General features: G+C 58.4%; 1 protein-coding gene across 1 annotated transcript in view; it reads right to left on the reverse strand.

Moving 5' to 3' along the window:
• Positions 1 to 12,143, reverse strand: part of LOC101269628 (uncharacterized) — a gene marked incomplete at its 5' end in the record, with an annotated part of 266,122 nt that overhangs the window by 11,581 nt on the left and 242,398 nt on the right. The window contains 10 exons of the mRNA XM_049699406.1: positions 94 to 203; positions 951 to 1,131; positions 1,276 to 1,481; positions 4,119 to 4,303; positions 6,524 to 6,621; positions 6,703 to 6,887; positions 8,175 to 8,379; positions 8,529 to 8,621; positions 8,849 to 9,033; positions 9,452 to 9,620. Coding sequence (XP_049555363.1) covers positions 94 to 203; positions 951 to 1,131; positions 1,276 to 1,481; positions 4,119 to 4,303; positions 6,524 to 6,621; positions 6,703 to 6,887; positions 8,175 to 8,379; positions 8,529 to 8,621; positions 8,849 to 9,033; positions 9,452 to 9,620 — 1,617 coding nt within the window. The remainder of the gene's footprint in view (positions 1 to 93; positions 204 to 950; positions 1,132 to 1,275; positions 1,482 to 4,118; positions 4,304 to 6,523; positions 6,622 to 6,702; positions 6,888 to 8,174; positions 8,380 to 8,528; positions 8,622 to 8,848; positions 9,034 to 9,451; positions 9,621 to 12,143) is intronic.

Raw genomic sequence — 12,143 nt, forward strand, 5'->3', positions numbered from 1 at the left:
CGGGTCACACCTGTTCCCCTCTCCATCCACAGCCACAGCGTCCTAGTGATGACGCCCGGCCCTGAGGGAGGGAGGGCTGGCTAGCCAGCTCACCTGCCAGGCGGGGATGACCTCCTCCAGGCTGCTGGCCACCGTGCCGTCCGGCAGCATCAGCTCATTGCTTGCCTCGTTGTCGTTGGTGCCCAGAAGGCCAGCGGACAGGCCTGTGGGGCAGGAAAGGCTGTGAGAGCCTGCTGGCCAGGGTTGGCGGGGGGCATGGCCAGACCCTGCACCCTCCACGCCTGACCCCCCAACACCGGTCCTGGCTCTGAAACTTCACCAGAGGGAGAGGAGAAAAAGGACTGAGAAAAGCATTTGTTCCCTCCCCCATCCACCAGCCCCATCCCGAGTGGTCGGGGGATGCAAGCTCTTTACAAGTGTTCCTGGGGCTGCCCAACCAGATCAAGGGGAGCGGCACGTCCCAGAGAAGGGGGCAGACGTGGGGTCAGAGCTCTGGGCTCAAAGCCTGGCCCTGATGTTCGTGGCTGGAGGAGTGGGGGGCCCGTAAATTAGCCTGGGTCATGTCACGTGTCCCAGGGGACAGCAGCGGGAGGATCACGTGAGAAGGAGCAGGCCGTGCGCGCTGCAGCGCCTGAAACGGGGCAGCGGCCAGCCAGCGGGGCTGCAGCCAGAGTTGCGCTGCCGCTGGATTAGGGGCTGTCCCAGTGCTGGACGTGATCAAGGCCAGGAGAGATGGCCTTTGACCCTCTTCCAGTTCTGAGCTGTTTGGGCTGTTCTGATACCCGCTCGGGTTGTCAGCCCCGAGGAGCAGCAGAGGCCCAAGAGTGTCCCCGGGCCTCCTGCCCACAGCCTCCCAAGGACTCGGAGTGCTGCCCACTGGGATCTGTCAATCTCAGCCCTGGAAGCTGACCGCACTGGCTCAGAGGCCGCCAGTGGGGGCCCAGACCCACCGTGTTGCCAGACGCTGAGAGTCAGGCTGCAGAGGCTGGCGTGGAGGTCACAGACAACAGAGACACCGTCCTCACTGGTCAGCTCGATCCTGGGGACGTTGTTCCTCCTGGTCTTGGCGGGAGGCAGATCCAGGTCCAGACAGCTCTCCCCAGGCAGGGAAGAGTTGTACAGCCTGTAGGTCTGTGGGCCAGACAGGGGCTGAGCAGGGCAGGTGACAGTCTCCGCAGGGCACAGGTGTGTGGACATGACAGGAGGCAGGAAAGTGTCTGGGCGATGTGCCCCCCCCCGCCGCCCCCCCCCCGCCCCCCGCTCTTGCAGGCTCACCTTCAGGCTGGGGTAGAGGATGAGGGTGGTGTGGTTCAACTCCACGGTCAGGGACGTGAGCCCCGAGCCCGCCCGGTTTAGCGTCAGCGAGAATGTGTTGTGAGCGAAGTCCTTGGCCAGCAGCAGCCTGCTGCAGCGGGCACTGATGCCCCACACCTGGCCGTCGAAGGTCACCACATGCCTGGTGCCGGCCACCACAGCGTGGTCTGCAGAGAAGAGGCCGGATGCAGGGGCAGTGGGGCCCGCTGTGCCCGGGACCTGAGCCCACGGGGCAGCCCAGCCTGTCCAGAGCCTGCTCCCTGGCCCATGTCCTCATGGGCAGCCCACGTGGGAAGTGGGGTCTGTCCCCAAGAACCTCTGGCTTCAAGATGACTTGAGCTCTAGGGGTCCCCTCAGGTGAATGAGGTGTGATGCACGCTCCAACACTGACGAACCTCAGAAACTTTACTCTGAGTGAAAAGCCCGTTATAAAAGGGCACGTGTTACGTGACTCCATTCATACGCGGTGTCCAGAACAGGCAAATCCACAGAGACAGAAAGGAGACTGGGGGTATAGCTGAGGGACGGGGACACAGAGCTAAGGGATGCAGGGTGTCCTTTTGGGGTGATGAAGGTTCCGTGATGGACGCACACTAGCCACTGAATCAGACACTTTCAATGGGCAACCTGCAGCCTCCCAAGGCACCAGAAATAAAACCAAAAATAAACAGATGGGACCGAACCAAGCTTACAAGCTTTTGCACAACAAAGGAAATCACAAACGAAAAGACAAGCTACAGAATGGGAGAAAATATTTGCAAACGATGAGACCAACTAGGGCTTAATTTCCAAAGTATGCAAACAATTCATACAGCTCAATATTAAAAAAACAACCCAATCGAAAAATGGGCCGAAGACATAAATAAACATTTCTCTAAAGAAGACGTACAAATAGCCAATAGGCATGTGAAAAGATGCTCAACATCGCTAATTATTAGAGAAATGCAAATCAAAACTGCAGTGAGGTACCACTGCACACTGGTCAGAATGGCCATCATTAAATGTCTACAAAGAACAAATGCTGGAGAGGATGCGGAGAAAAGGGAACCCCTCCTACGCTGTTGGTGGGAATGTGAATTGGTACAGCCACTACAGAGAACAGTATGGAGCTTCCTTAAAAAACTAATAACAGAACTACCATATGACCCAGCAATCCCACTCCTGGGCATATATCCAGACAAAACTCTAAATCAAAAAGATACATGCACCGCTATGTTCACAGCAGCATTATTCGCAATAGCTAAGACATGGAAACAACCTAAATTGACTGATGAATGGATAAAGATGTGGTACATATACACAATGGGATACTACTCAGCCATAAAAAAGAATGAAACGATGCCAGGTGCAGCAACATGGATGCAACTAGAGATTATCATATCACTTGTATGTGGAATCTAAAATATGACACAGGGACTTCCCTGGCAGTTCAGTGGTTAAGACTCTGTACTTCCAATGCAGGGGATGTGGGTTTGATCCCTGGTCAGGGAACTAAGATCGTACATGCCATGGGGCAACTAAGCCCATGCCCTGCAACTACTGAGCCCTTGCACCACAACTAGACAGCCTGTGTGCCGCAACTACTGAGCCCGTGTGCTCCGGAGCCCACGTGCCACAACTAGAGAGAAGCCTGTGCGCTGCAACGAAAGATCCTGCATGCCACAACTAAGACCCAGTGAAGCCAAATAAATATTTTTGTAAAAAAGAAACAACAGAATGCCCCCACAAAAGTCAAATGTCTTCATTAAAAAAAAAAAAAAAGTACGGCCAAAGGCTCCATCCAACAGGAGGGAGGTGCCGCGTGGGCCAGGTCCAGCCCTCTTCACGGTGGGCAGGAGGGGGCCCGAGAGAGGGTAGTTCGGACCCCCTGAGCCAGCGCTGCTGCGAAGCAGAGGCTTGCGTGGGGGTCGGGTAGGAGAAGCCCCACCCGTCAAACACACGCCCAGGCCAGGTGCCCGGCAGCTGCTGGCCCGTGCCAGCCCACGATGGCCTCACGAGGAGGGCACTAGGAGCCCCTTGTCAGGTGTCAGAGCTGAAGGTCACAGGCCAGTCCCAGGTCGCACACATGGAACCCAAAGACCAGGCTGTTTCCAGTCGCCACGCTGCCTAGCAGACAAGTACCCCCAGACTCTGGGGGGGCTCCCACCTGCCCAAGCCTCCGCGTTCCCACCTGTGAGATCACAAGACCCGATGCTACACGCCAGTCCTTGCCAAGCTTTCCCACTGACTTGAGACCCTGCTGGGCACCAAAGGCACACACGTTACCACACCGGTGAGCCACGTTGCCCCCTCCAGGTGACAGAGAGGTGAGGAGACTCACCAGATCGCACTCAGGGCAGCGGATGCAAACACCAGGGGCTCCAAGCCCCCAGGGCCCCCAGAGCTGCGTCTGGTCCCAGCACTGCCTGTGGCTCCGGGCCTTGCCTGACGGACAGTCTGGACTCAATTAGTGGCCTTGCGGCTGCAACTGGAGGTCTGCCTGGTGCTTCTCCTGCAGAGTCTGCCTGGAGGGAGCTGGCCCTGGCCCTCAGTCCCTCGCCACGCCTCCGCGCTGGGTTCCAGGCTCAGGCTTTTACTTTCTGGACAAAAGCCTGGATCTGCAGCCCAACCCGCATCCTGTTTGACGTTGGGAAGCCCAGTAACCTCTGGAATCAGCCTGGGATCAGATGGGCCCAGCACTACAATGCTAAGGCTTCCCTGTACTACTAGGGGATGGTCCCACTGTCTATCTGGCCCTGCCAGGTCCTGCTGCCACGTTCCAAAGGGTAGAGGGGTCCCGGGGAGGAGGGCGGCGTAGGACTCACATCCAGAGGGGGCCCCCAGCAGACGGTGTTTGAGCCGGTGGTACTCGGCCAGCACGCTGGTCCCATACAGCTCTCGGAGTGGCCGCAGCAGCTTCTCCTCCACCAGGTGGCTGGTCACCCGGGCCACGTCCAGGGGCTCGTCCCCTGCAGGCAGCATCGGCAGTGTCACCACCACTGAGTGGTCCCTGGAGGGAGCACAGAGGAGCTGGGAGACCCCAGCACAAGTCGTGCCTGTCGGAGCCTCACTTTCCGCGGCCGCAGGATGGCCATGTAAGGGTCCGGCGCAAGCTGACCTCCACGGAACGTCAGCCTCTTAGGGAGGGCACAGGCTTTGTTTGTGAGGTGGAGGCTGGGGGTAGAAATGACTGTCCTATTTTAAGGACGCAGGCATCTGATCTCCTGCCAGGGGCCTGAACGTATGTGCCTTGGCAGGGCCTCCGGCCTGTGTGGGGAAGGGGCTCCTCAGGCCTGTCCCTGAAGCTGGCTCTGCTGCTCCTTCAGGGCCAGTGACGCCTCCAAAACCTCCAAATTGCTCCACGGCCCAGGCCTCAGAAAGCTGCCTCGGTGGGGTGTCCTGATGGCGTCTCAAACTCAGCAGGTCGGAAAGAGCTCCGGACACCCACTCCCACCACAGCAGGCTGAGCAACAGCCCCAAAGACGCCCAAGTTCCTGGAACCTATGACTGTGTTATCTTAGGAGGCCAAAGGGACTCTGCAGGTGTGACCACACTAAAGATTTTGAGACAGATTTCCAGGTGGCCAATGGAATCACAATGGACCTTATAAGAGAGGCAGGAGGGTCAGAGAGAAGACATAAGGACAACAGTCAGAGGGGAGAAGATGCTGCCCTGTTGGCTTTGAAGATGGAGGTGGGGGCCACGAGCCGAGGCAAGCAGGCAGCCTGCAGGGGCTGGGAAGGGAAGGGCTATCCCCTGAGCCTCTCGGAGGAACCTGCCATTCATTTTGAATTTCTGACCTCCAGAACTACACGAGAACACAGCTGTGTCGCTTAAGCCACTGAACTTGTGGTCATTTGCTGTGGTAGCCACGGGAAACCAACAGAGCTCCAAGCTGCTCCCTGCACACCAGTCATCCCCATCACTCCGTAGATGGACCCTCCATCCTTCCAGTCATCAAAGCCAAGACCCTGGGAGTCATCCCTGGCTCTTCTCTTTCACCACCTACATCCAATCTGTCAACCAATCCTACAGGCTTGTCCTTACAACACCCGGAACCTGACTGCCTCGCACCCCCTCCGCGGCTGCCGCTGCTTGGCGCAGCTACTCCCCCATCTCGCCTGGACCATTCTAAACTGGGCTCCCTGCTTCTATTCCCCCTCCCTGCCCCCGGTCTTTATTCTCAACACTGGGGCCAGAGGAATCTTTTTAGATGAAAGGTAGATCATGTCCTTCCTCAGCTCAAAATCTCCTGTGTATTCCCATTTCAGAGTAAGAGACAAAGGCCCCAGGCTGCCCGGAACCCGTTACCCGCACCCCGCCCCCCGCAACTCCTCCACTCTCCACTCCAGCCCCCTGGCTTCCTTCAGATTCCTCAAGCAGGAAGTGCACTCCCACCCCTGGGCCTTTGCACCAGCTGTGCCCTCCGCCTGGAACGCTCTTCCCATGATGTGCACCCGGCTCACTCCCTCACCCTTCAAGCCCTTGCTCAAATGCTACCTTCTCACTGAAACCAACCACAGCCTCACTCTTTATAATGCCCCCATCGGGGACTTCTCTGGCGGTCCAGTGGTTAAGACTCTGCGCTTCCACTGCAGGGGGCACGGGTTGGATTCCTAGTTGGGGAACTAAGATCCCACGTGCCCCCCAGCCAAAATAAACAAAAAGATTTAAAAAATAAAAATAAAATGCCCCCATCAACCCACATGTCCTGCCTTTTTTTTTCGGTAGCACTTGGTACCTAACATACTAGCTCAGAGGTCGGTAGACTGTGGTCCGTGGCCGAATCCAACCTGTGCCCTTTGGAATGGCCGGCAAGCTAAGAATGGCTTTTACCGTTTAAAGGATCCTTTAACAAAAACAAAAAACGAAGGCTACGTGAGAGACCATCGGGCTACAAATGCTGAACACATCACTCTCAGGCCCTTTATAGGAAGGCCTGCCGCCCCTGAGGGCAGATAACCTGGTCATTGTGTTCAGGGACCGTCTCCCTGCTCAGCCATGGCCCTCGTGAGGGCCAGGATCTATCCCACTCGCCGCTGTGTCTGCAAACCTAAAACAGCGCCTGCTCAAAGACAGTGCTCATAAAATATCCGCGGAATGAAGAATAAGCCTCAGTTTCCTTATCTGTAAAATGGGCTGAAAATGTCTTATGGAAGGGCTGTCAGGGGAGCAGATGAGACGGAGGGTGTGCCTGGCGTGGGGCAGGACCGCAGAGGGGACAAGTTACCTGGCTGAGAAGCTGTACAGGTCCAGCAAGGGTTTGCAGAGCCGCCTCAGTGCCTGTGAGAACACAGCTTCAGCCCAAGACAGCATCTGGTGGGTGGCCTGGAGCAGGTGGGGGCAGTGAGAGCCGTCAGGGCCATCCCTGCCCGCAGGGCCGCCTCCCTCCCCCTCGCCCCACCTCACCAGCTCCAGGGCGCCCCTCGTGGCCTCCAGCGCCGCAGCGATGGGCCCGGACCCCCAGGTCCCTGGCGTCCCAGACACCCAGGCCTGCAGCCGCTGCACGGCCTCCTCGGCCCGCTCCTGCCACACCTTGTCCAGGGGCTGCACTGTCACCTCCAAGTAGGCATCCTTCAGCGTGGCCAGGGGCTCTGCAAAGGCAGCCACCACCCACCGTGAGGCCTCCCGGTCCTGGTGGCAGGTGAGATGCCGCTACCCGCATCCCAGGCCCACAAAGGAAAACCAGCCCCCCGACAACCCGGGCCTCCAGGAAGGAAATAGGACCTGTGACCTGGAATGAGGTGGTGGCACTAGAGACTGGAAAAGAGTTAGCCCGGCAGGCCTGAGACTGCCCAACTGCAAGGCCTGTTCACAGGGTCAGCCCTGGCTGGATTCTGGGGGGTGCCCACCATTCCCAGACCTGATAAGAGGGCCTCACTGTGCCTGGATTGCACGAACAATGTGGTTTACATTGAACACCCCCTTTCCTTCTGCGAGTCTGGAATGTTGGTCTGTGCCAGGCAGAGGCTCCTACGTGACCAGCCCCCAGTGAGAAGCCTGGGCGCAGGGTCTCTGACGAGCTCCCCTGGCAGACAGCGTTTGACACGTGTTGTCACAATTCAAAGCTGGGGGAGTGGAGGGCGTCCTGTGTGCCCCCACTGGGAGAGGAGTCTGGAAGCTCGTGCTTGGTCTCCCTAGAACCTCCCCTGCACCTGTCCCTCCGCCACCTGGCTCTGTATCCTGTCCTTGTAGCAAATCATAGCCGTGGGTGCAACTAGGTCCTGAGAGCTGTGATTCCTAGTGAATCACGAGGCTGGGGGTGGCCCTGGGATTCTGACAAAGGGACACAAGCAGGGGTGAGAGTACATTTAATAGCCTGTCTGGCCCGAGCACTGGCCAGTCAGAGGGATGGCCGCCCTGGTGCTGGGCAGGGTCCTGGGGCTCCCTGCTGGGCCAGCTGTCAGCCCTGGTGCTCCTGGGAGAGGCTGGGGGGGGGGGTCCCAGCACCGCCAGGAGGGCGCTCGGGACAGCAGCCTTCACGACCCGCACAGTCTCACTGGTGCGTATCACAGAACCAGAAATAGGCCCTAGAATCTACGCAGTGGGCCTAATAGAAGTAAAGCTCTATACCCAAGAGAAATCAGGCGGGGACCGAAGAAACTTGGGCAGCAGTCCCAGAAGAGAGAAGGCAGCAGGCATGAGGGATATGAGCTTGGAGACTGACAAGAATGGACACCGTTCCAAAAGTCTGAAGGCTCTAGATCCATGAGAAATAAGGCAGAGGGTCTAAAGGAAGTTGGGCTGCAGGCCTGCCAGAAATCAGGTGGCCTTTCTGGTTGAACCAGTAGCCCAGGCCCAGCGTGAGGGGCCTGGGGTCGGGGGCCCTGGGATCAGGTGTGGATCTGGGTGCACGGTCACGCCCTGACTCCTGCACTCACGTTCCAGCTCATCCTGCAGCTGCTCCAGCCCTGCCTGCAGCCTCTCCAGGTAGAGCGGCACGCGGTGTGTCAGCCCCTGCCTGGCCCGGCTCTGGTCCCACAGCGCGGCCACCGCCCGGCCGCTCTCCCGCACGGCCCCCAGCCCCGCCTGGCACAGCTGCAGAAGGGGGCCTGCCACGCCATCCAGGGCACCCGCCGGCTGCACCTGGGCAGGGGAACGGGGGCACAGAAAGCTCCAGCAGACCCTCATGTCCATGAGGGAGGCCCGGGACGAGCCAGAGGGGTGACCTCCCACAGCCTCACGCTCCCTCCCGTTCTCCAAGGGTGCCCCCGACATCAGTGCACTCTACCCACCAGGCGCTGGAACCTTCTCACGTAGGCGTCCAAGCCATGGATCTTCTCCTCCAGCCGGGCTTGCACCTGGGACCCAAGAGCAGCCACCCTGGACTGCGGACACAGAGGGACAGGCTGGGCCTCACGGGAACGAAGTGGACAGAATGCTCTCGGTGCCGGCAGCAACGCCTAAGGACGTGCTGGCCACACTACGGGCTGTCTGCCTCTGGTTTCCTTGGTACTCCTGGACTTAGGGATCCTGGTCCTGTGGCCTCTGCCCGGGCAGGGTGGGGGTGGGGGGTAGGAATAACACCCCTCCCCCCAGCCCCTGGCCCTCTCACCTCCACGTGGCCCAGCAGGGTCCCCTGGCAGCCGTGTGCAGCCAAGCGGAGGCTCTGGTTGGCAGCCTGCAGGGTCAGGCGTCCCAGGGGCTGGATGGGCTGCCCGCTGTCCTGGAGCAGGGCCTCCACCTCCGCAGTCCGCCTGTGGGCACATGCCCGCAGCACCACACTCTCCTCTTGGCTCCCTGGGGCCAGGAAGGGACCCGCCGTTGTACCCAGGACTCGTCCATCTGCCTCCCAGCTGCCCACTCCTCCCGCTCTCCACAGCCTTCTGTAGCTCCCCACTGCCCACAGGCAGAGTCTCAAAGGCCCAAGGATTTGAGGGCCTTGAACTGAGCTGCCTAAATCAACCTCCAAACCCCTGAAGCCTGGTTTCTGCCCCATCCCCCAGCCCACACCCACCTCTGGTCCAGACTTACCCAGCCTCTCCTGGCACCACAGGTGACCACAGGAAGCTCATCATCACCTCCAAGCTGGGGGTACGACCAAGTCCTACCAGGGTTTCCTCTGACTTCGAGCTCTCAGCACCCCAATCTCTGTCCACTCTTGGGCCAAGCTGGGGCCTTGGCCAGGCCGCTGAGCCACACCAGTACCTCCACTCACCTTCCTTGTGGGCCACCGAGGCCTGGAAGCAGTTCGGGGCCCGGGACACCAACAGCCTCACTTTCTCGTCCCCGTCGTCCACATTTCCCTCCAGCTGGACCAAGCTTCGAGAAGCTGAGGTGGAGACCCGACCCAGCAGGCCAAACTGCTGAGCCTTGGGGCCGCGGAGCTGGGAGGCGAAGGGCAGAGGCCTGAGTGCAGCCTGGCCTCTGGCCTCTGGCCCCTGTTGGCCCCAGGCTCAGGGAGAGGTGGCTGAGGAGGGTGAGGTTGAACCTGCAGGGAAAAGGCAATGCCCACCCGCCTCCACATCTTCAGGGGCACTGGGTCCCCCCACCTTACACCCCTGCCACAGGGCTCAGAATCCTACCAACCGCAGAAAATGCTTATTAAACTTCACATCCAGGGACCTAACCAAGCGCGGCGCACAGCATCCAAGTAGCTTAAAAATTCCTGCTGCCGAGGCCTCACCCCAGAGATTCGGACTTAACTGATTGGGGGAGGGGCTGGGCACTGGCATTTTTACGTTCCCAGTGCCCAGGTGTCTCCACCTGCAGGCCAGGTTTTCCATGTCTGCATGAGAACCACTGCAAATGTCTCCACAAGTTCAAGGAGGACATCGTGGGTAGCACCTGCCATAAAGGCCGGCACTGAGCATTCATCCCAGCCCTTGCAGCCACCAGCCCTGAGGGAAGGGGACACAAGACAGGGGGGTTTCGAATGGGGTGGGGCAAAGGCAGGAAAAGCCTCAGAGGCCTTAAGAGAAGGAACCCTAGGGAGACCTTACAGGGGGGAGGCCAATGGGCTGATTAAGAAGCCGCTGTAGGGGAGGGGAGCCACCTCTGGCCTGAATTCAGCTGCTCTGTATTCTAGAGAGAGAGAGAGAGAGAGAGAGAGAGAGAGAGAGTGTGTGTGTGCGCGTGTGCGTGTGCGTGTGTAGGAGGTGTGTTATGGGCTCATATTCCTCAGAAAGATCTGTTGAAGTTCTAACCCTTGGTACCTGTACATGTGATGTTATTTGGAAATAGGTCCTTTGTAGATGAAATTAAATTACGATGACGTCATACTGGGTTAGGGTAAGCCCTGAATCCAGTAACTGGTGTCCTCATAAGAAGGCCACGTGAAGACAGAGACAGATTGGAATAATGCAGTCACAGCCAAGGAACGCCTGGATTGCTGGCAGCCCGCAGAAGCTGGAAGAGGTGAGGAAGGACTCTTTCCTGGAGCTTCTGGAGGGAGCATAGCCCTGCTGACACCTTGATTTTAGATTTCTAACCTCCAGAACTGTGAAAGAAGAAATTTCTGTCGTGCTAAGCCACTGGGTGGGGCCAATTTGTTACAGCAGCCCTAGGAACCCAATTCAGGGCGCTCGCTGAACATGCAGCTTCCTAAGTGGGTGGGAGGGGTGGAGCCCAGGAATCCTTAGGGGATTTCACAGTGCATGAGGTGAGCCTGAGGCGGGGCGTCCCGCAGACCACAGCTGAGGTGTCCGTCCTAGTCACTGTCACTGAGTGGCGAGCGCCCCAGCAGCCGGGGTGAGTGCCTGACCTCCCGAATCTGTCCCTCTTCTCCACCGGGTTGGTGTAGAGACCAAACAAGGCTGTGAAAGGCCTCTCTCCACACCACGGACCCCAAAATGGGGCAAGTAGAGAGGGGGTGGGCAAGGGAGAAGCGGTTAGAACCAGCTGCGCACATGCTCGGGATGGAAGCAGGAGGACCAGCCGCTCCCTGGCCGCCCACCGCGGGCTGGGCCCCACGGGGCTCACTCCCAGTCCTCTGATTCTGGGGAAGTGAGCCTTGGGGCACCAGGATTACAGGTGCGGGAGTGGCTGGGGGCCTGGCTGGCAAACGGGGAAACGAGAGCCAGCCTTGGCGAAACTCAGAAAGGAAAACTCTTTTGAAACTGCCACTGCTCCTGGGCTCGGAAACAGGAGCCGAGTGAGCTCCAGACACAGAAATGCCTCATCCGGCGTTGGATGTGGAAGGAAAATCCCATCTCATGAGCACCTACTGTGTGCACGTGCTGTGCAAACTCTGTTTCTTTTCCTCCCAACAATTCTGCAAAGGACAGGGGATTTGTTCCCATTTGACAGAGAAGACTGAGGCTTGAAGAGGGAAAGTCACAAGGTCAAGGTCACCCAGCCAGGGAGACACAGGGATGGGTGGATGACAGCACTTACGAAGCACCTCCTGTATGCCCGTGCTGTGTGGGTGGAGGGGAGGGGTGCCCAGAACCCCACTGACCACCCTGTGAAATATACCTGATCCCCACTTACAGATGAGGAAATGGGGCTCAAAGAGGTCCCTTCCCAATAGCCGTTGGCCAGGTGGGAGCAGAGCAGGTATGGAACCCAGCTCTGCCCCCTTCTACCTCCCTGGGCTGCTGGGAGGTGGAAGGAGTAGGAGAAGACTCGGCCAATAATAGCTAATAATAATAGCAGCTAATACTTACTTAGTGGCTGCTTTGTATCAGGCACTATTCTAAGCAATCTATACATATTAACATACTTAATCCCTGCAATATTAATGCCATGGGAGGTAGGGTAGGTGCAATGATTATCCGCCACTTTACAGGCGAAGGAACTGAGGCACAGAGAGGCGAAGTACATTGCTAGCCAGGAAGAGGTTGGGCTGGGATTCAAACCCTGGGAGTCCAGCCACTGCCTCTCGGTTATAGGAAGGGCTGATGTTGGGG

The sequence above is a fragment of the Orcinus orca genome, chromosome 16 (genome assembly GCF_937001465.1).
Source record: "Orcinus orca chromosome 16, mOrcOrc1.1, whole genome shotgun sequence".
Taxonomy (NCBI): Eukaryota; Metazoa; Chordata; class Mammalia; order Artiodactyla; family Delphinidae; genus Orcinus; species Orcinus orca.